Genomic DNA, 24,842 nt, shown 5'->3' with positions numbered 1-24,842 from the left:
AGTGTCATTTTAGCACTGAATGTTGGTTCAGCCTTGGTCTTGTCTGGAATCAGGGACAATCATGATTACAAAACATTGCTTCAGCCAAGAACAGCTGGAACATACCTCTCTTCATGGAGCTATTTTTACTTGCAGCATGGAGCATTTGGAAGGAACGCAACAATAAGCATTTCAGGGGGATTGTACCAACTAAGACCTATAATATTTCAGAATATAAACTATAGTAATTTTTTTGACAATGTAGTAAATCAAGAATTGGATAGTAAAAATAATGTTTCAGAATTACTACATTTTATATAGTGTTTACTAGATTTTGTACATAGCGTTACTAGGGATGTAGAATAAGCTATTCTACACTCACCCTTTGAATATATATGATGAATGTAGCGAACTTTGTTTCTAGCGAAGTGTATATATGATGAATTCGTCAGTAATGCGCCTTTGTCGGAAAAAAATGAAAATTGTCATCCTTAACTGGTTTAGCTGGGAACTCTGTTTTTGTACAAATTTAACGACGTTTGCAGAGGAATGAGTGGCTGGAAGCGCATGTCTTCGGTCTGGCATCCAATAGGTTTAAGTTTTTTCATCCTTTAGGCATGCTTGATTGACTACGGCAAACATTATACTTCATGCAAGGGGAAAAAACCTTTATACATAATGAGTGATATAAAACAATGCTAATTTTGCTTGATTCATTTCAATACACATACCTAACTGCTTGATGAATGGGCTATCTTAAAATATGTTTTAGACAGAATATTTTATTCAAATTTCTTATTTTGATACAGGTTAAAGATCTGAATTTTTGGGTATGCGGGTCGCCTGCAGATTTGCTATATGTCTTCCATTTTCCTTCACCGTTTCGTTGGATGGGTGTTCTGCCATGTCTTCTGTGGCGCCTGGTTGGCATCAAGGTTCAGCAACCCCCAACAGAGCACATGTACGTTCTTCTTGATTCTGGGATATTAGTCATCTTTTCATCGAATATCCACTTCGGTGCCTGGGCTCAGATGAGCCTGGTGAACAGTATAGTGATTAAAAATAGAAAAAAAAATCTGATTCTTTTGCAATCAAGATGTCCATGTGCGTGAAGTTCATGTAAAACTTGGACATTCGAGAAGCGCGCGGCAAAAAAGTCAAATTTGGGCGTGGACATTGTTGTTTTCAAATGTTTCTCACAGATCTGATTGTTTTTTTTTTTTTTTTGCCACGAGCTACTCGAATGTTCAAACTTCACGAATTTTGCACGAGTATCACGCATCTGAGCATCTTGCATCACAAATTTTTTTCAGAATTTGTTCTGGATTTTTTATGATTTACTGTTCACGCACCAAAACGCCGCTTCACTTTTCATTCTGTTTCTTTGTGGATAGCATTGCTAAGCAAAAATGCTACAAGGCATATACTCTGCCCAAACTGACTTGAATGAAAGAGATAGCTTTCTTCCAATTTGGCACACTTTTGTAAACTCACACATGAATATAGTCAGCTTACATACAAAATACATCCATGTACCCAGTACGTTTACTCATAGATGAATATTTAATTATTTATACAGCTAAAGCAAAGAGGAAGCAAACAACACCGCCATGAGTTCCAGTAAACAATCCTTCGAAGAAGTATCCCTGAATGAGGTGCAACGGTTCACAAGAATGTGTGCTCCATTGCGTTGCAACTTCATCTTACAAGAATATTGGCCGATCAACGGGCCATTGTAACTTATTCAACAATATGTGTCAATTCTTCAATCTGCAATTACTCTCAAGACTAGCGACGACGGTTTTGTGGTATTTGGTAGTGCAAGCTCTGGGCTCACCATGTTTCTCGTCAGTCTAAGATTGACACACTACACTGTTTGAGTAACACTCCGTCTGAAAAAGTTTGTCCTTCAAATGGATGTATCCAGTATCTAGCATCAAGTTAGTGCTAGATACATCCATTTGAAGGACAAGCTTGGGCCAAGCTTTTTCCAACAGAGGGAGTATTTAGCAAATTTTATCAGTTTTTAGTTGTACTTCAGTGTGCTCACTGAAAATTTAGAGGCATAAACCTGATTGCTGCACTGCATGATCCTGAGTATCGACAACCATACCAATTCGGTTCATGTCATCCACTGTCGCAAATCGCAATCCATGCCACTTGACCAGCCAAAGTCTAGGAGATTTTACTTCCAGAGATAATGCCTCAAAAGGTGCAACGGTCCTCTCTAGCACATCACAATGCTATCTGCTGGACAAAATGGGACAGAGAAGGGAAAGGCTCATTTACAAGAATGCAATGCGACATAATTTACAACGCAGGGCCTGCACAGCGGGGAAAATTACGATGCTCCTGGCTCGGGACATGGCGTGCTTTTCTCAGATGGAGATGGTCGTGGTGAGGAGCACAACAGGCAGCAGAATCCCAATTCCAGTTCTGGAGATACCTGCTGTCGTGACAAATATTATTTCAATCTGTTAGCAAGGTCTCTTTGGAAACAATAGCAAACGAATGGACCCATAGTTGTACTGGCGAGCGAGAGACTGTTGAAGTACCTGAGCTTCCTGATAATGGCGCGACCGGTAATGCAGGCAATGACATTTCTGAAACCGAAACAGACAAGTTATTGTCAATACATGCACAGTTGCAAGGAAGTTCTCTTATTTCTTAGTGCCGCATGCGTTTCAAAACATATTTGTGAGTACCCTCTCACCTGGAGCACATAGCGACAAAGACTGGAGAGACGATGACGACGGCCATGGTGCTGCAATATTATCACTCAAATCACACGTAAAGCTAATGCCCGTAACGTTGTCAAATACAATGTCCGTAGGTAAGCTCCGAAGTAGACAACCTACAGAATGAAATACTGAATTTAGCACAGAACCACATGAGTACAGATCTATGATGAACCAGATAAAGTAGATTGAAGGAACTAACCTTGCTGCCCAAAAGCTGCTCCAATTTGACAAATGGTGCCATGGAAAATAGACAATTATTTTCCATTCCGATATGAAGCAAATATTAAAGAGAACTAATATCTTCATAACATACCTTGCAGGCTAAAATCTTTCAGGTCAATATCACACAGCCCGTAAATATCATTCCCCACACCAGCTTTCTGTAGCATTGATCCGAACATTGTTGCACAGTTAATTGCTTGCAAGTTTGTGACAAATATTTGTTTCTGTCTAGCTGCGATGTAAGATTGCAACGCTGCGCAGCATGAAGGCCTTGTAGATGCCTTGCCACATGCCTTAACGACTGAAGAAGGATCATCAAACTCCAGCGGACAGACTGCATAATGCAGAACAAGACTCAGAATTTCCACTTCATGCCATGCATTAGTATTGATAACACACTGACAGCAGTGATGACACGAGGGTCAGATTGTAAGAAAAAAAAAGGCACTTATAATTGAAGTATGACGAACTTCGTGAAATCTTGGTATCACAGCAACCCAAGCAAGGGATTAGCATGTACCAAAAGTTGTATACCTTTGTTCACCTTGCAGCCAGATAATACTCTGAAAGCAGTGTTCGCCACTTCTGATGAAAGTTTCATAGACAAGTAGGAGTGAACCACCCCTTTACAGTCACTAACAGCATTAATCCCAGCCGCACTCCCAGGTATGCTAGAACTTCCGAACATGCTTGCCCCTCCTGAGGATATATGAACCGCTGCCTCCACTATTGCAGGTTGGCAAACTGGCCTACAACACTCTTTCAGTGGGTCAACACTGCTGCATGCATCCAGGAGTTTGCTTACATTAACCATTCTCTCAAACGAGCTAATATCCTTCATGGGACAAGAAGCATCAGTAAGATTTGATGGCCTCAGAGTACACAACTCAGGGATGTTGGTGTTTGCCCCTTTACTTGCAAGTATGCTCATGATGTCAGAGAAACAAGCATTTGCTGAAGCTTGATTGAGAACAAGCGTATTGTTTCCACCACCATATGCAGCTTGGAATATATTCATTAAGCTACTAACTTGGGGACAACATATAACATCGGCAACTAGTGGTGCTAAAGGTACAGAACAATCAGACGCTGTCTTGTCCATCATAAAAGAGAGCTTGGAAAAGTTTACATGACATTTTCCAGTCAAAACCGGATCATAGGATGTGTAGTTCGGATACATTGGTGACAGTGGCTCAACAGGGTTGGTATTGTGTGGGAGAACAGATGGTGAGATCTCTATCGGATCAAAGAGACCAATAGGTGGGTCAGACAGAAGAAATTTATCTTTTGGTTCAAGTGTTGTTTGCTGAGACAGAACATGCTGACAGCCACAGAGCCATATCAATACCAATACAAGCCAATGACACAGTACACCTGCAATGAAATCTTACTTTTAGCATAGCACATCAAAGACAGTGGTCACAAAAATCACACACAAAGCACTTTTACATATGGACGTCTAGCTAAGAAGTAATGTGAGTATACTTTTAAAAACCTCAGCTAGTTTCCTACAATCTCTAGTATCATAGTGCACTTGTATTGGACTAATGGCTGGGAATGGTCATCACCTTGTGACTATCATGTATTTTGGACTTTTAGAATGTACTCCCTCCGTTCCTAAATGTAAGTCTTTGTAGAGATTCCACTATGAACCACATACGGATGTATATAGATGCATTTTAAGTTTAGATTCATTTATTTTGCTCCGTATGTAGTCCATCTAATGGAATCCCTACAAAGACTTATATTTAGGAACGGAGGGAGTAGAACATAACATTATAGACCCATACAGTGTGTCTGTGTGTGTGTTGTCGAGGAAAGTCAAACCAATATTAATTTATTTATTTTCACATGGGAAGTAATGCTCCCATGTAAGTATTTTGAACATACATTATCAATGGTTGTACCATCTCATATTGATGGTGGGACTTAATAACAACATGGTGACGGTCTAGATTATACATTTGTATGCAGCAGAAGTGAATGTACCCTTAAGAAGCTTCCATATATTAAGAACTAGAGGTTCAAACAGTCTTCTAAAATCATATGTGAGATCCCCCTGCCCCCTTCAGTTTCTGCCGGCTTATGAGAAACCTTAAGTTTTAACAAAATCAAGTATACTCCCTCCGTCCCAAAATATAAGAACGGAGGGAGTACTGTCTAATTATATGCATGAAAAACTTCTGTGCAGGGGAAAATGGCTCACCTTGAAAACAAGAACCGGAACCCCGCTCCATTTTCAACCTGAAGATGTCAATGCACGCATGAGACTGTGCACACAAGGTCCTCAGTCACAGGACAAGTTTAAGAGTGGAACTCGCAGGATCATTGGAGGCAGTAGCACCCGCACAAAATAAACAGGATAAAAACCCTGCAAAATGAAAGATTGAAATTTTAGTCACATGCAACATAAAGATCAATTCACTGAAAAATATTTCCTAACTGCACAAGCGTGGGTGCATAAAGTTACCTATTTCTAATATGTTATTAAGATAAATAAACATTTCCATCTAATTTTCAGGTATGATTCCAATTGACAAAACTAAAAGTATGCAGGGAACTGAGTAGGAAGTTCTTATGCAATTATACTGCCCACGGCAATTGATTTTCTACAGAGAACATTCTGGTCCACTACACTCTGACTACATGTATCATCCTAACAACAGAGGGTAGTTATGGAGTACATGGTTGTGGTTTCACAGAGAATTGACAAACCACAGAGTAAAAATAGTGCTTCCTTGCACAAAAAGGGTAAGTTTTATTCCTTGTATATGAACCACAGATGCAAGCTTCTTTGAGATATAATGAGGTAACTCTACAAGCAAAGGGACATTACTAGAAGTCAAACTATGCTGCCTATCCATGAAACTCCAACTTACTTGACAAAGAATTGAAAAAGGTATGAGGAAACAACCTTCAATCTCAATACCTAATAGAAACAAACCATTTGCATTATATAGATAGCATTATGTTATCCTTGCACGGGATCAATCTTAAAAATATATATATCAATAGTCTGTTGTTACGAAATTCCAAGAACATCTCCATGCAGGACTGCCGATTGCACAAGGAACCTCTGAGGATCCAGCAACACAAAGAATGATAAGCAGACGACAGCACACCATTTGCTTGAGCTACACAATATGGAAACATTTGTTTGCAGTTGAATTAGAAGAACCGACCAGCATGAGTACAGCTAGCTGTCTAGCTCCACGAATCCCACGCATCCATCGCTGCGTGAAGATACTTACACCATTAGCTGTCTAGCTCTCTGCTATACTGGTCAGCTGTTCCACGAGGAACTCGACTGTGGAGCGTCTGTATCAACAAGTAACAAACCTTCCAGGCCAGCATGGGCATTACTGGGAACAGCACTAATTCGACAGCATTTAATCACTTCACAGATTTAGAGCAAGAAAATTTACTCCCCCTACCTCTACTCCCTTATTCCAGCAAAGAAAAAAAATGCTAAGTAAATGCCATGCGCAGATTTGCTGTGCGGCATTAAACTACACCGAGAGGACCTCGTTCTAAACACTCTAGCGAGCGCCTCACCTCGGTTCCCTTCGGCGTCGCTGGATCTGAAGCGTGCCGATCCGGCTTTCCCCTCAACGCCGGGCCATCCGCCTGGTTGCCGCGCCGCCGGGGGCGGGAGCTGAGAGACGGCGTGCGCGAGTCCGCCCCGCTTGCCGCCGGCCGCGAGCGCGGTGCAGTGGGGTGGGGTGGGGCGAGCGCTAGTGCGCCGAGCTGGGGGGATTAGGGTTGGCGAGCTGCAGCAGCAGGTGAGGTGGTGGAGTGAGGGGATGCGGCTGTCTCGTGTGTCAGTGTGTGTACACGCCCACACGGTGCGGTGGAATGGAGGAGAGAGAAGGAGAGCGAGAGACTGGCCGATACGGGCGTTTCACGGGCTCATGGCCTGCCCCCGAGACGTGGGCCGACCTCAAGCGCGTCGGGCTGGGGCATGTGTTCCCCCTAAAAAAACGCCTTTTTTTATCTAACAAAACCATCATTTGCCTAAAAAATTACATTTCCATCATGAAGAGTTTATTTCTAGGTATATTTCGTTTGAGTTTTGTTCGGTCGTCTTTGAAGGTCGAGCTTCAAATTTAGAAGCTCATAGTCTTGCCAAATTTCCATCTTTGCTTTAGCCATGAACATTTGCATTATCAAGAGAAAATTCCTTATATAACACTCTCTTGAATGTTGTTTTCTTATTTAACACTGTATTTTTTCTTGCTTATCTAAAACCCAAGTGTAAATTTTGTTCCCTTTCTAACACTTCCGTTAGTTCTGTTAGCCTACACCGTTAAAAGATGCATGGAGTGATGTCAGTTTTCTGTAGCTGGACGAAATTGCCCCCTGCTCATAATAATAAGCATGAGAAAAAGGAAAAAAGATAGTGAAAGGATCGATATAGTTGACTAGAGGGGGGTGAATAGGCAACTAATAATTTTTAGTTTTTCTGTACCAAATTAAACTTTGAATCAAATTAGGTTGTCTAGATATGCAACTAGGTGAGCAACCTATATGATGCAACAATAATAGGCACACAAGCAAGTAAGTGATATAACACAATATAACTTGCATAAGTAAAGGTAGGAGATAACCAAGAGTGGAACCGATAGAGACGAGGATGTGTTACCGAAGTTCCTTCCCTTTGAGGGGAAGTACGTCTCCGTTGGAGCAGTGTGGAGGCACAATGCTCCTCAAGAAGCCACTAGGGACACCATATTCTCCTCACGCCCTCACACAATGCGAGATGTCGTGATTCCACTATTGGTGCCCTTGAAGGCGGCGATCGAACCTTTGCAAACAAGGTTGGGGCAATCTTCAAAACTTAATTGGAGGTTCCGAACGACACCACGGAGCTTCACCACAATGGACTATGGCGCCACGGTAACCTCAACCGTCTAGGGTGCTCAAACACCCAAGAGTAATAAGATCCGCAAGGGATTAGTGAGGGGAATCAAATTTATCTTGGTGGAAGTGTAGATCGAGGCCTTCTCAACCAATCCCTAGAGAATCAACAAGTTTGATTGGTTAGGGAGAGAGATCGGGCTAAAATGGAGTTTAGAGCATCAATGGAGTTTGGAGATGGAAGATATAGTCAACTCGAAGAAGAAGACATCCCTTTTATAGTGGAAGAACAAATCCAACTATTATCCACCAACTCAGCCCGCGACACGCGGTACTACCATGTCAAACAAGCGGTACTACCACACGGGCCTGCGGTACTACCGCGACGGACCGCGGTACTACCGCTGGCACGGCAGGGCCGGGACTAGACCTGATGTGCTAAGACAGGAAGCGGTAAAACCGCTGGCGCGGTACTACCGCGTCCCCTTGTAGTACTACCGCAAGGCAGGGATAGTCAAGGCCGAGAAAGTACGGACATAAATAATTACATCCATGACTACTTCCGCTGAGTTTAGGTCCATGCAAAAATCCGATACGGTACTACCGCAAGCCTGGCACGGTACTACCGTGTAGGGCGCGGATGTAAAAAATTACATTCGCCCCTACTTCCGCTCATGTTGTTGTGCCTGGCCAGAGCTCACGGTACTACCACACCCAAGGCGCGGTACTACCATGTAGGGTGCGGATGTAAAAAATTACATCCGCTCCTACTACCGCTCGGGCAGCAGCGCCTGTACTGAGGCCACGGTACTACCATGAGCACTCACGGTAGTACCATGCAGGATGTCGGTACTATCGCAAGGTCATGTGGTAGTACCACTGTGTGGAGCAATACTACCGTCGGCCTCAGTACAACAACATTAGGAGTCCTTCATTTTGCCTACACACGGAAAGACGGAGGATGCTACAAAGAGCCAAGGGAAAGGTGGTGCAAAAAGAACAGACGTGTAAGTGAGATTCCACCCAAACCTTTCCAACGCGGACCCCCTCTTAATAGTACGGCTTTCCTACGACTCAAATCCATCGAAAAGAAACGTAAAGAAATGTCGTCTTCAATAGTCTTCGAGGGGCACCAAATCGTCTTGTGTTTAGACATGATATATCTGAAACGCTCAAAGCACACGATTAGTCCGCAAAAGCATTGTCATCAATCACCAAAACTACTAAGGGATAAATATGCCCTTACAATCTTCCCCTTTTTGGTGGATTGATGACAATACGAGATTTGCGCATAGGGATATAAAATGAATCAACGGCAGACTCATCATCTATAAAATATAAACGGGCTCCCCCTAGATGTGTGCACTCTGGAGAAGTGCTTTGGACTGCACGACACACATACTAGGATCAACACCCCCCCTATATTTTATAGACAAGGCATCTCTTGCAACAATATAACTAACACTGAGCAAGTAGGCAAGATGATGAATATGAGCATAAAGAGAAGGGCACAGGATAGCACAGGCTCATGAACTACTAAGTAACGAAGACAATAAGATACGCTAGAGTGCATATGTCTTACACCATATGATAGATAACTTGGTCTTACGAGCACAAATCAAATCAAAGCAAACAAGGTTCAACAGACCGAAAGCAAAGCGACAAAGCTAAACACACGACACAAGACGCGCAAATCCTACACTCTCTCCCCCGTCGGCATCGAGACACCAAAAAGGTAGAGAGGACACCTATGACACAGGTGGTAGCTCAGGCTGAAAACGACTCGTCGTCGGTCTCGACAGCGGGAATAGGCTCCTCCTCGGACTCCGTCCACTGATACTCCTGCTTGGCTATCCAAGCAGCCTCCGGAGTGATGATGTCCTTTGAGCCACTGGTCACATTCTCACCAAAGAGCTTCAACATATTCTTATCGCGTTGGCGACTCTCCTTGGAGGCAACATGGGCCCTATACTGCCCCTGGGTCTACATGCAGAACAGAGCCTTCATCTTCCTCTTCAGCTTCTTAGCCCAAGAGGGCTCAGTAGAGGGAGGAATGTATCCATCAGAACTGTCCTCATCCGCTTCCTCCTCCTCGATCTCATCCTCATCCACAACCATCTTGGCAGCCTCGGCCTCAGCACTGGTGGTGGTGTTAGCCCATTGGCTCTTTATGCGGAGCTTGATGGGCTCATGACGAATCCAGCCGGGGGCAACAAACTCATCATCGGGATAGAGCTTCTCCCAAGTCTTGGAGATCAAGAGGAACAGTTAAGGCCCATAGATGGGGACCTTATGGTTGAACACCGCAAACTGAAGCTCGCACCACATGATATGTGAGACATCAAGTGGTTGTGTCTGAGCATGACGCGCCTCCTCACAAATAAGCATCATATCCACAAGATAGGCATGCACCTTGTCCTTGTCATCGATGCGCGGAAAGAGGGAGTTGCAGAAGAGCCGATGCATGATGTCAAGGAAGGAGTTCAACACCCGCACCTTCTTGCTAGGAAGCATCTTCTCAACAAGGAGGGGCTGGAGCTTGTTCTTGTTGGTTGACTCAGGGTTGGCATGAGGGCGAACCCCAACGGGCGAGTCAAGCCCCGCATCTAGAACCTGCATCAACTCCATGAAGTCCTTCCATGTAGCAGTCAACTGTTGCCCATTGGTCATCCATATCATGGTCCTTGCCTCATCAGACTGGAAATGGACCGAAGCAAAGAACTGAGCCACAATCTCTGGGTCAAAGTCCAGGTGAAAGGTAAGCATGTGCTCAATGCCAAACTGCTCCACCGGGTCCAAGGCCTCACCAAAGTAGTCACGGTGCTTATCCTGACTCATGTTATTCATGTCGATCTAGTGCACGTCCACGTAGATGTTCTGCTTGGCCTTGATCACATCCAGATAGATAAGGTTCTGCTGCTTGGTCCAAAACAGATCATTCCCTCTGAAGTTGGCATGGGGATTCACATAGGGGTCGATCTTCCTTCGAACAATGAACTCAGCCAGTGGTATCCACTACAAAAAAAAGACACATCCGTGACATTTTGGGCCGAACAAAACTTTTTCTCTCATACATATGACACTTCTATGACGATAACTGTGACAAAACCCGGTATCATCATAGATGTGGTGGGCTCCTACTTCTATGACAAAAAATCATGACAGAAAATGGGCTTTTCGTCCTGGGCGGGCCGGAGACGCAGCTGCATGACATTCTTTGGGTCATCCATGACGGAAAAAAACCGTGGTAGAAGCGAGGGCGAGGAAAATTTCAAGGAGTTCTCGGTTACGGTGGGTGGTCGGGGGCCGAGCGATGCGCGTTTCTCTCGTACACGTACGCGCGTGTGTGCGAGGCGTTGGCTCTAACTGAACCCGAGCGAGGCGTTGGGCTCTAACTGAACCCGAGCGATTGCACTGCAGGCCACGCGTTACTGAACCCGAGCGATCGATCGATGGCTGTTAACTGAACCCAATCGAGCGATTCCTTTGCTACTGCTGCTAACTGAAGTCGATCAATGCTGCCTCTTTGGATGAACAGTGAGTGTTGCGGGGGGGGGGTGGATGAACAGTGAGCGGTGGGAGTGGATGAACAGGACCCGTGGCGTTGCCTCTGGATGAACAGGACCCCGATCGATCGAGCCGGTTGGGGCTGGATGAACAGGACAACCCCGTGGAGGGCTGGATGAACAGTAAATGGTGGAGGGGTGGATGAACAGTAGCCTGTGGAGGGGTGGTTGAACAGGAGCCCGTGGAGAGGGGTGGTTGAACAGTAGCCGGTGGAGTAGCGCGCGGTGAAGGCTGGATGAACAGGAGCCTGTGGATGAACAGTTGCAAGGTGGAGGCTGGAGGAGGTCGAAGGTGGATGAACAGTAGCCCGTGGAGGCTGAAGGAGGTCGACGGTGGAGATGAACAGTATCCCGTGGAGTCCCGTTTTGCGGTACGCCACACCCCTCCCGATGAACAGGACCCCGTTTCGACCGTAGCGCTCCAACACAAGTCCGTTTCGTCCGTTTTGCGGTACGCCACACCCCTCCCGATCAACAGGACCCCTGTTTCGACCGTAGGAGGTCCTTTCCTCCATTTTGCGGTATGCCACACCCCTCCCGATGAACAGGATCCCGTTTCGAACGTGGCCGGTCGAACACAAGGCCGTTTCCTCCGTTCTGCGGTACGCCAGGCCTCGTTTCCATCGCCTGTTCCGTCCAAGCCCTCCCGATGAACACGACCACGCATTCCGTTCCGACCCAGCCGGTTGGCTCCCCATGAACACGACGACGACGCTGTTTCTCGTTCCGACCCAGCCATGTACACGAGCCCTGGCCGTACGTATATATGCGCGAGTAGGCGTTCGAGACCCCGCCCGTATGTACACATACGTGGCCGTATTTTCTTTCTTGCACCCTGGCCGCTGTACGTACGTGTACATGCTACGTGCGCGCCTCTACTACGACACGTGCGCACCTCTACTACGACACGTGCGCGCCTCTACATCCACCAGTATGTACGTACACGTTCGCGACCAGAATGACAACGCTACGTACGCTTCGACCAGGTGGGTCCCGACTGTCAGGCAATTCTTGCGTGCGAAGATGTAGCTGGTGGGTCCCAGCAGTCAGGGGGGCGAATCATTTTTTCTTTGCCCGGATGCACTTCCTTGTGTGCGAAGGTGTAGCTGGTGGGTCCCAGCAGTCAGCTGGCGAATCGTTTTTTTTGCCCAGACGCACTTCCTTGCGTGCGAAGGTGTAGCTGGTAGGTCCCAGCAGTCAGGGGGGAAACATTTTTTTCGCGAAATACGGTGGCCCGTCCGGTGGGTCCCGCTGTCAGGTGGAGGAATAATTATTTTGCGCGTGATAAGGAGGCACTTCCTTGGGGCCGCCGTGGACCCAGCTGTCAGCCTCTCCACGTACAGTACTCTTCCGATGGAAGTCGGTCGTTGACCACATTGACCACGCCGCGCCGAGAGCACCAGGCGGTGGACGACGGCGAGGCCTAGGAAGGGGACGACGCGGAGCCGGGGAAGACGCGGTAGTGGATGCCCACGCGGAGAGGAGTACGACTGTATGAGGGTTTACTGGTTCGTCTGCCGTCGCCGGAGAATAACAGCAGGTGTGGGTCAGTAGAGGGATGGCTAGGCCAGCGATGGGAGTACGGTGGGGCGGTGAGGCCTGCGCGGCAGCACAGCCGGCCGCGGGGAGGAGGGAGCAGGCAGTCCCGCCGGCGCTTGTTTGAGCGGCTGGAGCATGAAGAGCAAAGATTGAAGAAGCACGACAGCCGTTGGATGGACATCCAACAGTCACTGCTCTCGTGTGTTGACTAAGTTGACAGGGCGTTGCGTGTGCGTCAACCTTTTTTTTATGAAAGCATACGCATCAACCTGTAGTATGCGCACAAGTCAGCCTCAAATCTGTGGAAAATAGCAGACAACCCATCTGCCATTATTTCTAATAATGTACAACCCATTTGCTAATTCTTAAGAATTTTTTTGGAGCCAATCTTCTTTTTGTTAGCATTACACCCCATATTGTGGCCACGGTTAAAAAGTATACGAAATTTTGCATATTTCGGTGCGGTCAACTGTTTTTAATCCAGAAATATCGATTCACATTCAAACTATTTTGAAAAATAATTTATATAAATATAAAATCCAAATAATTGTCCACGCATAAAAATCAATGGAATTTAAAATCTTGTAATGAAAAAAATTGAAACTAATTCCCGGTTTGATGTGTTTTAAAAATGTACAGCCCATTTCTGGGCAAACCGAATGAAACTCTCCTCGTCTTGAAAGATTTGCAGCCCAGCAGGGCCGATAAAGCAAGTAGGCCTTGTTTGGGTATTTCTTTAAAAAAATAGAACTGGGCTAGCCATTTTCAGCAAGAAAAAAACACAACTGGGCTCATGATGTGGTAAACATAAATAAAACCCTGGCTAGACGGGCCACGGCCCCCGCACAGCCCCGTTGTTACCCTGATCCGTCGCTAAAACTAGTATAAATAACAACTGCTTGTTCCTCAAAAAAAAACTGCGCGACCTGCTGGGTCCCTGGTGTCAGCCGCTCGTAGTGTAATTCTCTCGTTTATTGACTACGTTGACAATGGCGTGAGCCCCAGATGTCCAACCATTAGGAGGAACCATATTTTTGGGCTTGTAATATAGAGGCACTTGCTTGCGTACTGCCATGACGCTGGTGGGTCCCTACTGTCATCCTCTCCACGTACAGTCATCTCCTTGTTCCTCTCGGTTGTTGACGACGTTGACAACGCAAGAGGGCGGCGCACCGCGCACGGCGAGCGAACCAAGGCCGCAAGGCGGAGGACGACGGCGAGGCCTCGGACGGAACGAACAGGAGCCGTGGAAGATGCGCCGGTCCAGTCGCAGGCGGAGGGGAGTACGAGGGTTGACTGGTTCGGGTGCGGGTGCGTGTTGGGGCTGACATCGCCGGAGAATAACAGGACGTGTGGGGGAATAGAGGGAGGGACTGGCCAACGTTGGAGGGTACGTACGGTAGGGCGGCGGAGGCGCAGCCAGCCATGGGATGCGGGAGCAGGCGGAGCCGACGGGGTGGTTCGGTTTGGGCGGCTGGAGGAAGAAGACAAGAGATAGAAGATACACGACAGATGTTGGATGTCAATCCAACGGCTGGTAGGCAGAATCGTTTGTTGACTGGCTAGGCTATTTCCTCGCGGGTCCCAAATGTCAGAATCCAAATCTGTCACGGTCATGCAGCCTTTCCTATGAAAATTTACAGCCCATTTGATGTGCTAGTTCGAAATAAGTTTGTGGGTGCTGGTGGGGGCTAATCACTTGGCTTCTGTAATGCACAGTGAGCTCAAGCAGCCGGCGAGAGTGATGTTATGTCCCTTGGTTGGGATTTGTTACAATATTTCACTCTAAATTAAACGAATGGCAAGCCATGCCTTGTTTCAAAGAAAATATGACAGTCACAGCCGAGTTGAAAAGGGCAGGAACATCTAACTCCAGCTTACAAACTGTACAAAAGCACGAGGGTTAATTGTTCATCAGGTTTACAAAAAAACCCAGGTTGAAAAGGGCAACAACATCTAACTCCAGCACTGTTTTCGGCAGTCACAGTCAAATGGATCGGTCAGGTCCATAGAATGAACATCCTGGGTCGTAAAATTTACTGGATTATGACCACAATATGTTGTAAATAGAAGCCCGACACGTTCAGATGCTCTTTTGCCCACCTGAAACTCCTTTTTTTGCTCTTCGACATACCCATCCGTCAAAACCATGCTGCTGATAAACTTAAGCCTGATGGACAATAGTAACCTCGCATTCAGCAGGAAGAATGTGACAAATCTAGTGTTTGCACGGTTGGCTACATATCGTTCTAGCGTTATTGTCTTCAATCGAATCTCATGAGAAGTGAGAAAATCCCGATGCTTACGAATCCACCGATTGGTTATAACTTTCTTACCCCGTCCTGTTGCCTAAATAGACATGAAGATTGAAAACAGTTAAGGTCTAAAAAAGAGTGTCGAAAGAGCAACAGCTGAACGGTTAATTCTAGTACACTATATGCGGGCTTCCAATGTGCGTGTGAAATTATCACCTTTATATACAACTTCTCCAGACATGGAAAGCATTGCAGCAAGCCAATAATCTTGTTCAGATCAAAACTAATCATTTGGATATATAAGATCTTGACAGAATCCAGCACCATTGATAGGCCATCCATGGAGAAACTCTTCATTGAGCATAGAACATAATATTAGTACAAAATGTGTACTCCAAGATGATATATAACTTATGGGCAGAAATTTAAAATGCAGCTTATGGTTACAAGTGTAGATGATAATATAAAGTACCTGAAGAACTGTGGAGCCAAACACCATATTGAAATGAGCACAGAGATCATGTATTACACCCAAGGTCTCCAGTTTAGGCGCAGAGAGGACGGTTATTTGCAACGGTGAATAACTAGAATCAAGGATCAACCTTTGAAGTGAAGGGGCATCTTGGATGATGAGCTGCCTTCCGTCAAAAGAAATTCCAATTCTTACAAGGTTAGGCGACTTTATTTGGAGACAACCGATTCTAACTGTGAAAACAAGCACCAAGCACTCCAGGGCAGGGCAACTGGAGTGGATGATGCTGTGCAATGAGGCCTCCGATATACGAACCCGCACAAGTGAAAGTTTCTTGAGAAATGGGAGTCGAAGGTTTAGTACCAGATTGTCTGGTAGGTAGCACAGCGCAAAGGTGGCGGTGTGGAGAGAGGAGGAAAACCGCGAGATGGACATCGGTGCTGAGGGCACAAGTTCATGGCGTTCGGTATGTGGTATGTGATTTCCAGGGGAATAGTAGAACTCAAGCAGCTGTAGTTCTGTGAATTCAGGGGATTTCAGCCAGGCGTCCACCATGCAGGGCATGGTATGCTTGCTCAGGTAGCATGACGGGATGCAGAGGCTTTGAACGGAGCCCTGGTGGGAGGAGATGATGGCTCTGGGGATTTCAAAATCATTGAAGAGAGATAGCTGACGACAGTCGAGATTAAGGGGCACGGCGCGCCATAGAGGGCGCCACCGAATTGAGAGGACTTGGGTGCGGCAGCAATCCTTGGTGGGGAGAAGCGAGATGATCTCCCCAAGGACGGCGTCCGGGAGATCGCTGATGCGGTCCACCCGAGATTCTACGGGTTCCTGGGATCCGGTGGGGGCGGGGTCGCCGCTTCTCCCCGCGCTGCCGGGTGCGGGATCTACAACAGGCGTCGCCGCTGGCGGGAGCCTCATCTTCTTGGCGCTGGGGTCAGCCGACTCCATTTTCCTCGAGGGCGTCGCGTCGCGCTCACGGATTTGAGCAGAGTAACGAATGACGAGCCTAGTTGTAGTGCGAGTGAAGAAGAAGGGGAGCTGAGGTTTTTTCTGTAGTAGTGAGGAAGAAGGGGAGCTGGGGTTTTCTGTAGGAGTGAGGTGAGGAATTTGGGGGTACGAGTGGAGCGAGCTGACGTGAGGTGGGTGGGAGCGAGGAGGAAGAAGAGCACCCAGGTTTTTTTGGGGGGCGGTGTGCTGGGTGTGGGTAGCGCCTCTCATTCAGTAAATATAGGGCTTTTGAATTGATTTTACTATTTACTAGTGTGGATGGGCTGTTTTGTCTTGGGCCCAGAGAAACAATTACTACTAGTACAGTGGAGACACTCTACAGCTACCCAGAAAAACAATTACTACTAGTACAGTGGAGACACTCTACCGCTTCTGGCTCCTCCTAGGTCATTGAAACGTCTCCCTCTACTGAATGCCGTTATACTTTTGTTCACCGACATGCGGGCCATGCAGCGCGCGGGCCCAAATGCCATCCACCAAATTAGAAGGCAGTATGCAGGCGGAGAGTCACCCCGGTCGTAGCGCGGTAGTAACGAGCCGTCGTATCACAAACCCCCCCCCCCGCAGTCTAAGTTTGACGGACGAAGCAACCATCATTTCACTCTTCGCTGAATCCCCTTCTCCCTCACCGTCTTCAAGAAAGGCAACACTCGCATCTGCCACTGTTCTTCTCTCCCAACGAAGGGAAGGTAAGCGGATCCGTGATGTTGGTATATTTTCGTTCAGAGAAAAAAAGAACTTTTGCAAAGCAGTAACCGATCCTCACTCTCTTTTTTGTTTCATTGTCATTGCGATTGTGTTTTCCTTTCAGTGGTCTCCTAGTATTCGTCAGTTTCATGATGGACCAAGGAGAACCAGGCAAAGATCTGCCGATATTGGAGCAGACGCGGGAGGCTGATCCCCACGAGACAGAGAGCTCCAAGAAGATGGAGGCAGCCACCGAGCCGACCCCAGATACGCTCACGGCCACTACTGAGATGGTCAACGCCCCGTTTGAGGTTACAGCCCCCGTGGCACTGCAGGAGCAGTTTTCCCCCTTCGAGGATGTGTCCCCCCCCCCCGCTGAGCTGCCCAAGGTGATTTTCTTCTTTGCCGATCTCGATTGTGGTTTTTCATCTAAGTATGTGGTGATTAATAATGCAAAATTTTATTAGCTTCGATGCCATGCTATACATAGTGGTTTAAATAACTTGTGTTTCTTATACTGAAAAGTAATTCAGAATTTGTTTCTGTTTCAATTAGAACCCTGATGCAGACAAGGATTGTGTGGTTGTACATGTCACTCGCTATGAGGCGGATGACCTGAATATACGCACTGGGAAAACAGAGTTCTTAGGCTGTTGGATCCTGGAAGCCATTTGCGGTTATACCAATGAAGAGTTGTATTCCAGCCTCACTGTTGTCAGGCGTGTTGTCCAGGGTGTACTGAAGCACAAGAAGTTCAAAGCTACTCCTTCGTTTGTGAGGCATACTGTTCTTGTCAAGCTTACGCAGGAAGATGACGTGGCATGCCTCCACAAACAAGTTTATCAGTGGCAAGGCCACAAGGTTGTCTTCATGAAGGTTCACAGGATTGAGCTGCTGCGGGACGTCCTCGATGATGTTCATGGCAAGGTCCGTCTTGTGTCCAGCCCAAATTAGATCGAGGCATGAAATAGTTGCCCCAGCTAGTGTTTAATAGTAGTTTGGATTGTGTCTAATTATCCGAACCTTGCCTGTTATCGACCCCTCTGGGGCTAGTACTCTGTTTGAATCCGTCTATGGGAACTGCTGCTACTTTTGTGTGCCCGTGAATCATGTGAGAACCATCGTAATTGTTGCCGAAACAGATGCGTCCTCACTAGTTTTTTCATGAATATGGCATGGTAAGACATAAGTTGTCACGGTTTATCATACGAGCAGTGTGTGTTTTGATGAAATAGAGCACTCGTTCGAGAACTGTGCGCCGACGTATACATAAGTACTTGTAAACACTGTTGGTGCTACCCCACTTGTAAGCAGTTGTGCAAAACACGGCACATTGGCTCAGCTCGCTTCAACACTAGGCTATCGACCAGCTAACAATCAACAATCTGCTGTCTGACATATAAGCAACTATGTATCTTGTTACAGTGGTTCATGCAGTTAATTGAGGCCACAATGTAATAAATTCCAAACGTTCACACGCTAGTCCAGCGCTCATGTGGAACACTCACATTAAACTCGTCTTCATAAAAAACTTGAAAAGCATAAGTTAAGCAATTTTATACATCTCAATGATTCATAGAACATAACAAACATATACTAGTTCACAGCAAAAGACAAAGTTGTGAGAAGGTTTACAAATCAGGAAAAAACAAGCAAGGCTTCTCTGAGCAAAGGGCCTCCCGGCAGGCTTAAATTTCCTGGAGTTCACTCTGGTTTTTTCTTGTTGCCACCATCCAGGGTTAGGTTCTCTCATTCCAGAATAACCAATTATAATTGTGGTCTCAGCTGGAATGCTGAACTGAACCATGCAGTGTACTGACCAGTTGAAATTCTTGTGCATTCCACTAAATTTAAGCACCGCTATTTGCAGAAATAAGCAGACCACAATGCCTCTTGTCCGCGCACCTGTCCAAAAAACCGCCGTGCAGCCGTGCCAGCTAGTCCTCGGTCCATGGATGAACTGGTAGAAAGTGCATTCCGGACTAGGATGCAGTTGTTTTTGCTCGTCCCTGCACTGCAATCAGGAAGTAAAACGTACGAATCAGCTTCTTTTAGATTGCGTTGGTCATTCTACCTTAGTTACTACCAATGTAGGAATACCTTGAAGACTGGAGGTTAGACGACGGCAACGAGGGATAGCCATCTCATTTTGCGCAGTTGTACTAAAACTGAGGTGTGTGCTTTTGATTGCGCGGATAGAAACGATACGGAGACAGACATCCCGAAACGATATGGAGACAGACATCCCTGTTTGCGCAAATACGAAATACGGTTATTTAAACAGTGACAGATATTTGCAGTGGCGTATGATTAACAGCAGCATCTATTGTGTTATAATTGGCACTAGATTGACAGTATGAAGAGTCCTTAAGTAAGTAGCATCACATCACATCAACAATGCCACTAGATTAACATGCAGAACAATAGCATTAGTATTACTGTCATGAGAGTAGCACATGGTCAGTAAATGTGCAATCAAATTTGTGCAGTTCCACTGGGATGAAGCAATGTTAGCGGTGTGAGAGTTAAGTGTAACTGCAAAAACACAATTCATGGGAAATAAAGCAAGACGGAAGCACTTCATAAAATGGTGGTGGCATTGCTTCAATTTATCGACGGCACTAGACCATTACTTATAGTGACATTAGGTGGCATTGCTTAATGCTTCATGTGATTTTACATTAACGGTAGCGATATGGGCGTAGGGACAGCAGGGGCATAAAGTGGTGAGGCAGATGTGGCTGCCGAGAGCGGCAAACACTCAGGCAGCATGTCTGCATTTGTCCCATTTTTTATCTCCTCGGCGACATTTTCCTATGTGAGCACAGGAAATCTAGACCTGCTCATTCTCATTTGCGTTGTCCCCCAACACCCGTCACTTTCTTTCCTTTTTCAACCAAGAGATAGGTCCACTTCCCCCCACCCTTCGCCATCCACCATGCTTTCTTCGTCTTTTCAACCAAGAGACCGGTTGGGTAGCCAGTATCTACTACTTTCCCCCGTTTCCTCTTAGAACCAAGTCCTAGATTCATGCTACAGCTTTCCCACTTTCTTCCCTGTTTGAACCAACTCTTAGAGTCGACTGTATGAACTAGCTTTACCTCTAATAATAGTAAAAGTCTAGGTGGCTTTGGAACAGCGGACGGAAGTAGAAAAAGATCCACACGAAGGGAGCTGGGGCAGTAGAGCAAGGCAGGTTTCGAAGGAATATATACCTGAGGGTCGTCGGCATGTGGCAAAGACGGCGTCGGGAGGCCGCATCTTGGCCACAATACCGCAGGGAGGAAGAAGGGGTCGGAGGCACTCCCGAGCCGGCGCTCTCTCGGAGAGAACGGCACGGCCGCCGATCGGGACGCGCGGGCAGCCGTTGGTCTCCTCCCTCGCCGCCGACGACAGCGTGAACGATGCACCTACACCCCTGCCCCGGTCGAGGTTGTCCGGCCGGATTTGTGACCAGCCGTGAGCTGCGAGAGAGTGTGGCCACCTATGTCTTGCTTAGATCTGGAGAGCATGAGAGAGTGAACGAGAGGAACCCTAGTAAAGCAAGCGCTAAGGCTCCTGCTTATATATATAGTGGAGTGATTTTGTTGTACCAGCTTCAAAAAAATGCGCTCCTACGTGTACCAGTGAGTGGGTGTGAGAGAACTAGTGCGTGCGTGCACCGCTTCTCTTCGTGAGAGTACAATATTCTATGCCCAAAGAACGTTCGCCGCAAGAGTAATAGTATAAGTGTGTGACGTGTGAGCTAAAATAAAATGTGCGCGACGTCTTTTGTTTTTTAGAAGTTCTGAGGGTAGGGTGTGAAGAGCACATATGTGCGTGACGTCTACCTGCAGATAGACGGTGGGTGCGACGTGCGAGTCTGCGAGAGGACTCGGGAGAGTCGTGACTCGTGAGGGTGCGTGTGCGTGAGAGGGAGGGGGCACGTATCAATGCAATGCATGTGTCCGTAAATCATTATCCGACAAACATTCGCCACAAGCCTTTTCCTGACGAACGCCGTAAGAACCGTTAGATCGGCATCCGACAGTGTCAGTTTTGCCATGTCATTTAACAGAACAGACACTCCTCCTACACACAAATCTTCCACGTGAGTGTTAGCAACTGCCGTATGCTCCCTCCGTTCCGAAATGCAGTGCATATAGCTTTATTGAAAATTCGAACCTCGCAAACTTTTACCGAGTTTTCGTGTACCAAATTGCACATGTAGAATACCCTGTATATATCATTTCATTCATCTTCGAGAGGTAACTATAAAGATGGGGGAGGAGTCTACAAAATAAGACCATCGTATCACCCGCATCAATTTCAACCATCCTTTGGTGTCGAGGAATATCATAGGAACTCTATATGATATGATTTTTATAGGATTTTTTCCTTTAGAGCCAATTGGTTCATAGGAATAGATTCATATACTCCACATTTCAAAGGAAATAAACATGATATCATTTCTATAGCTTTAGAGCCACTTGGTTCAAATGAATGGATTCCTATACTCCCTTAATTTCAAAGGAAAATAAACATTAGCGTATATTCAATAGAAAAGTTCCTATGATCTGAACCAAATTACATATCTTTTCTAATCCCTCCTCATAGGAATTGAGATACATGTCATCTCTAGATTCAATAGAAAAGTTCCTATGATGTGAACCAAATGACATCTCTTTTCCAATCCCTACTCATAGGAATTGAGATGCTCCATGTCATCTCTTTCCCTACAACTTCCATGTATACATCTTCTATTCCTAAATAGATAGTACAACCCACTAGTAGCTTTTTTCCAAAACATGCAACTATGGCACAAGAACTATATAGTGTGCCAATAACTTTGAAAGATGGTCGCTGGATGAAGCTAATCCGACAGTGCAGAGATGGCGAATCCGAGCACTACTGGCCGTTGGATATCATCAACATTCCACCAGATCTGCCACATGTACAATTTAGAAGACTCCATGGTTGAACTTAAGCATAATGCACAAACCTCAAAACACAAGCACTTCTCCTTTGTTCTAGAATCTTCTGTATCATAATTGTTTTTTTTCTAAATGAATTGCCATTATTTGTTTTTTACTTTATGCTTTACAATGCACAACCCCATGAATCTTAACATTTTTATAAAACTAATTGATTTTGAATGAGATGAACTATAAGAACTAAACGAACATCTACATCATGCATATATGACTCAAAGCTTTACATGCTATAGTGTGTATTTATTCATAATTTGGTTTCAAAATCTCATGCGTTCAATGCATCATTGCCTTTCGGTCGAACCTACGTCCACAATTTTTTGTACGTACTATATCTCCACTGGTCCCCGAACCCAAAATGCTGCCTCGTTCCCGTAAAACCAAGCGGCCCACACATGCGTCGACTCGAACCCGTTTACTACAACGTGGCCCCGCACGCCGTAGTACTCCTACAAACCCTACCGCCGCACTCATCATCGGTTTTCTTCAAGAGGACGAGGGAGAAGCCGATTTGTAGTGGAGGCGCTTTCAAAAAAAGGATATGTAGTGGAGACCCCTACCCTAGGGTGCCCTAGGTAGCTGCCGCACGCATCATTGTTTTCTCTTTTCTTTATGCTCTTGCGCCCTAGAGTGAAATGATGGTTGCTTCGTCCGTCCAGCTTAATGCGGGAAAGGTGGGGCTTTGTGATTTGACCCCTCATCGCTCATTTTCTACTACTGCGGTGCTACGATCGGGGTGCCTCCAGTTCCAACCGCTGCTCCGAACTGTAATTTGGTGCATCGCACGTGGAACAAGACGGTGGATGAGCCACATGTCGGCCAAAGGGGTCCTGTTAAGTGTGTCGCCATTTCGTGTGCGGACTGACCCTGCTTGAGTTGCTACGCCAACACGACAGGAGCAGCCTACCACTTGGTTTTGCCCCTTGGTGAATCCCGTCTATATTGATCTAAAAAGATATGTGCTGAACTACCCTCCCCATCTCGGTTTTTCATTTTTAGGCTTCTTGGTTTATAGGGCGTGCACGTAGTTCTAGGTCATCCATTTGACTAACTAAATATGAGTTACTATGTCACAAAAAGTATATCATTGGATTCTTAAGAGGATGTAGTTGTATTTAAAAGTCGAGGGCGGGGCTTTTCCTGCGCGGTAGGCGGGGCAGTTCCGCCTAGTCGGTTCGACAGAGACGCGAGAAGACGAGGGAGTAGGCTGCTGCAAACGTAGGGCTGTGTGATTTGACAGCGAGTTACTGCTGGACAGGTGGGGCCCCGTGATTTGACTTGTCATTATCATTTTAGCTGCAGCGCTACGACTGGCGTGAGTCTCCCAATTCCTGACCACCTCCATACAGGTGCCTCTCCCAATGCTCCACCATGTAGTTGAGGCTGGCTCTTGCATGAGAGCCCACTTCTCCACTTTTTCCTTGCCTCTTTCCTCCACACATGCAAAAATGCCATGTAAAGCGGCTTATAGCCCACTATTGTATACTTACTTGCTCCTACAGGTGCTAAGCTTGCCACATCGGCATAAAGTCTGATGTGGCAAGTTTGGTGACCCAAGGAAGAAACAGTGCTAAGCGCGTGTACCTGGTGAAAAGACAATTTTGAGTCTATAGCTAATTAAATGAAGCAAACTAGCAACAAAAAACTACTAATAAGCACCTATGCATTGGGGACTTGATTGCTAAGCCATTTAATGCCCTTAGCACCTCATCTAAGCACCATTTCATTGGAGTACGAAGAAAGAGATAGGGAGAAGTAAAAAAAATACACTTATAGCCAACCTGATAGCTAACCTTGTTGTAGTATGAGTGACTAAGTGATGACTATGTATGACATGCCAACATCAGATAGCCTAACGCACCATGTTAAATCTCCAAGGGCGCGACCGCGCAAGCGACACGACGGTCGTGGTAGGCACGACCATGATACGGGCTGCTGGCAGCCCTTGGATCTGAGATCAAACGGTCGCATGCTAAGTTGCTGAAAATTTGCAGAATAACCCTCCAGGATAGGATATTCACCCATAGGTCTAGAATCACGCCATGCAACCGTTCGATCTCAGATCCAAGGGCTCTCGGAAGCCCGTATCATGGGAGAATGGAAAGCCACTACCCTACCGTTCGCACACTGGCAGTTCACTCCTACTCATCCCCGCACGTCCTTTAATACTACGGCAGTTCTCTCCTAGTCGTCCCATCCTTTCACATTACGGCAGTTCCACTAATCCTAACCCTCCTCCCAAATCCATGGCGTCCCAAATCTCCATGATCGGCGGTGAGTACAAGGTTAGAAACATCACTAACGATGAGTTCGACGTCATCTACACCCGTTCTTCCGCGACGGTGAAAGGATGCCTTTCTCGCTTCAGACGCATGTTCAAAGACTCAGATGATGAGCGGGTCATTGAGCTAGATGTTGAGTACACCACAGTCCTGGGACGAGAGAAGGATCTAAAGGACGAAGAGAGGAAGAAGCCCGCCGTGATCCAGGTTTGCGTGCATGAGTTATGCTTGGTCTACCACATATGCCATGCCGACGTT

At 46.3% G+C, this 24,842-nt stretch overlaps 1 protein-coding gene across 2 annotated transcripts; it reads right to left on the bottom strand.

Annotated features, from left to right (window-relative positions):
• Window positions 1–2,139: 2,139 nt before the first annotated feature.
• On the bottom strand, window positions 2,140–6,793 carry LOC123125463 (uncharacterized GPI-anchored protein At1g61900). 2 transcript variants are annotated; one of them, XM_044545953.1, is made up of 8 exons: window positions 6,498–6,793; window positions 5,149–5,313; window positions 3,477–4,316; window positions 3,034–3,276; window positions 2,920–2,934; window positions 2,693–2,833; window positions 2,535–2,582; window positions 2,140–2,428 (listed from the first exon to the last, which is right to left on the bottom strand). In XM_044545953.1, the coding sequence occupies exons 2-8, from the start codon at window positions 5,177–5,179 to the stop codon at window positions 2,358–2,360; spliced, it is 1,389 nt and encodes a 462-aa protein (XP_044401888.1). In that variant the 5' UTR covers window positions 5,180–5,313; window positions 6,498–6,793; the 3' UTR covers window positions 2,140–2,357. The 2 variants fall into 2 exon arrangements, with proteins under 2 accessions (XP_044401888.1, XP_044401893.1); XM_044545958.1 differs by having other exon boundaries at window positions 2,140–2,425.
• Window positions 6,794–24,842: the final 18,049 nt, after the last annotated feature.

This window comes from Triticum aestivum, chromosome 1B (genome assembly GCF_018294505.1).
Source record: "Triticum aestivum cultivar Chinese Spring chromosome 1B, IWGSC CS RefSeq v2.1, whole genome shotgun sequence".
In the NCBI taxonomy this organism is placed as follows: Eukaryota; Viridiplantae; Streptophyta; class Magnoliopsida; order Poales; family Poaceae; genus Triticum; species Triticum aestivum.
The sequence above is the reverse complement of the archived record's forward strand: the minus strand, read 5'-3'. Positions and strand labels throughout refer to the sequence as shown.

Coding starts and splice junctions, on each gene's coding strand:
- LOC123125463 (XM_044545953.1), bottom strand. CDS start 5,179: ATGGAGCGGGGTTCCGGTTCTTGTTTTCAAG. Junction 3,277..3,476: donor TGGCTGCAAGGTGAACAAAG/GTATACAACTTT, acceptor TGCATTATGCAG/TCTGTCCGCTGGAGTTTGAT. Junction 2,583..2,692: donor TTTGTCGCTATGTGCTCCAG/GTGAGAGGGTAC, acceptor TTTCGGTTTCAG/AAATGTCATTGCCTGCATTA.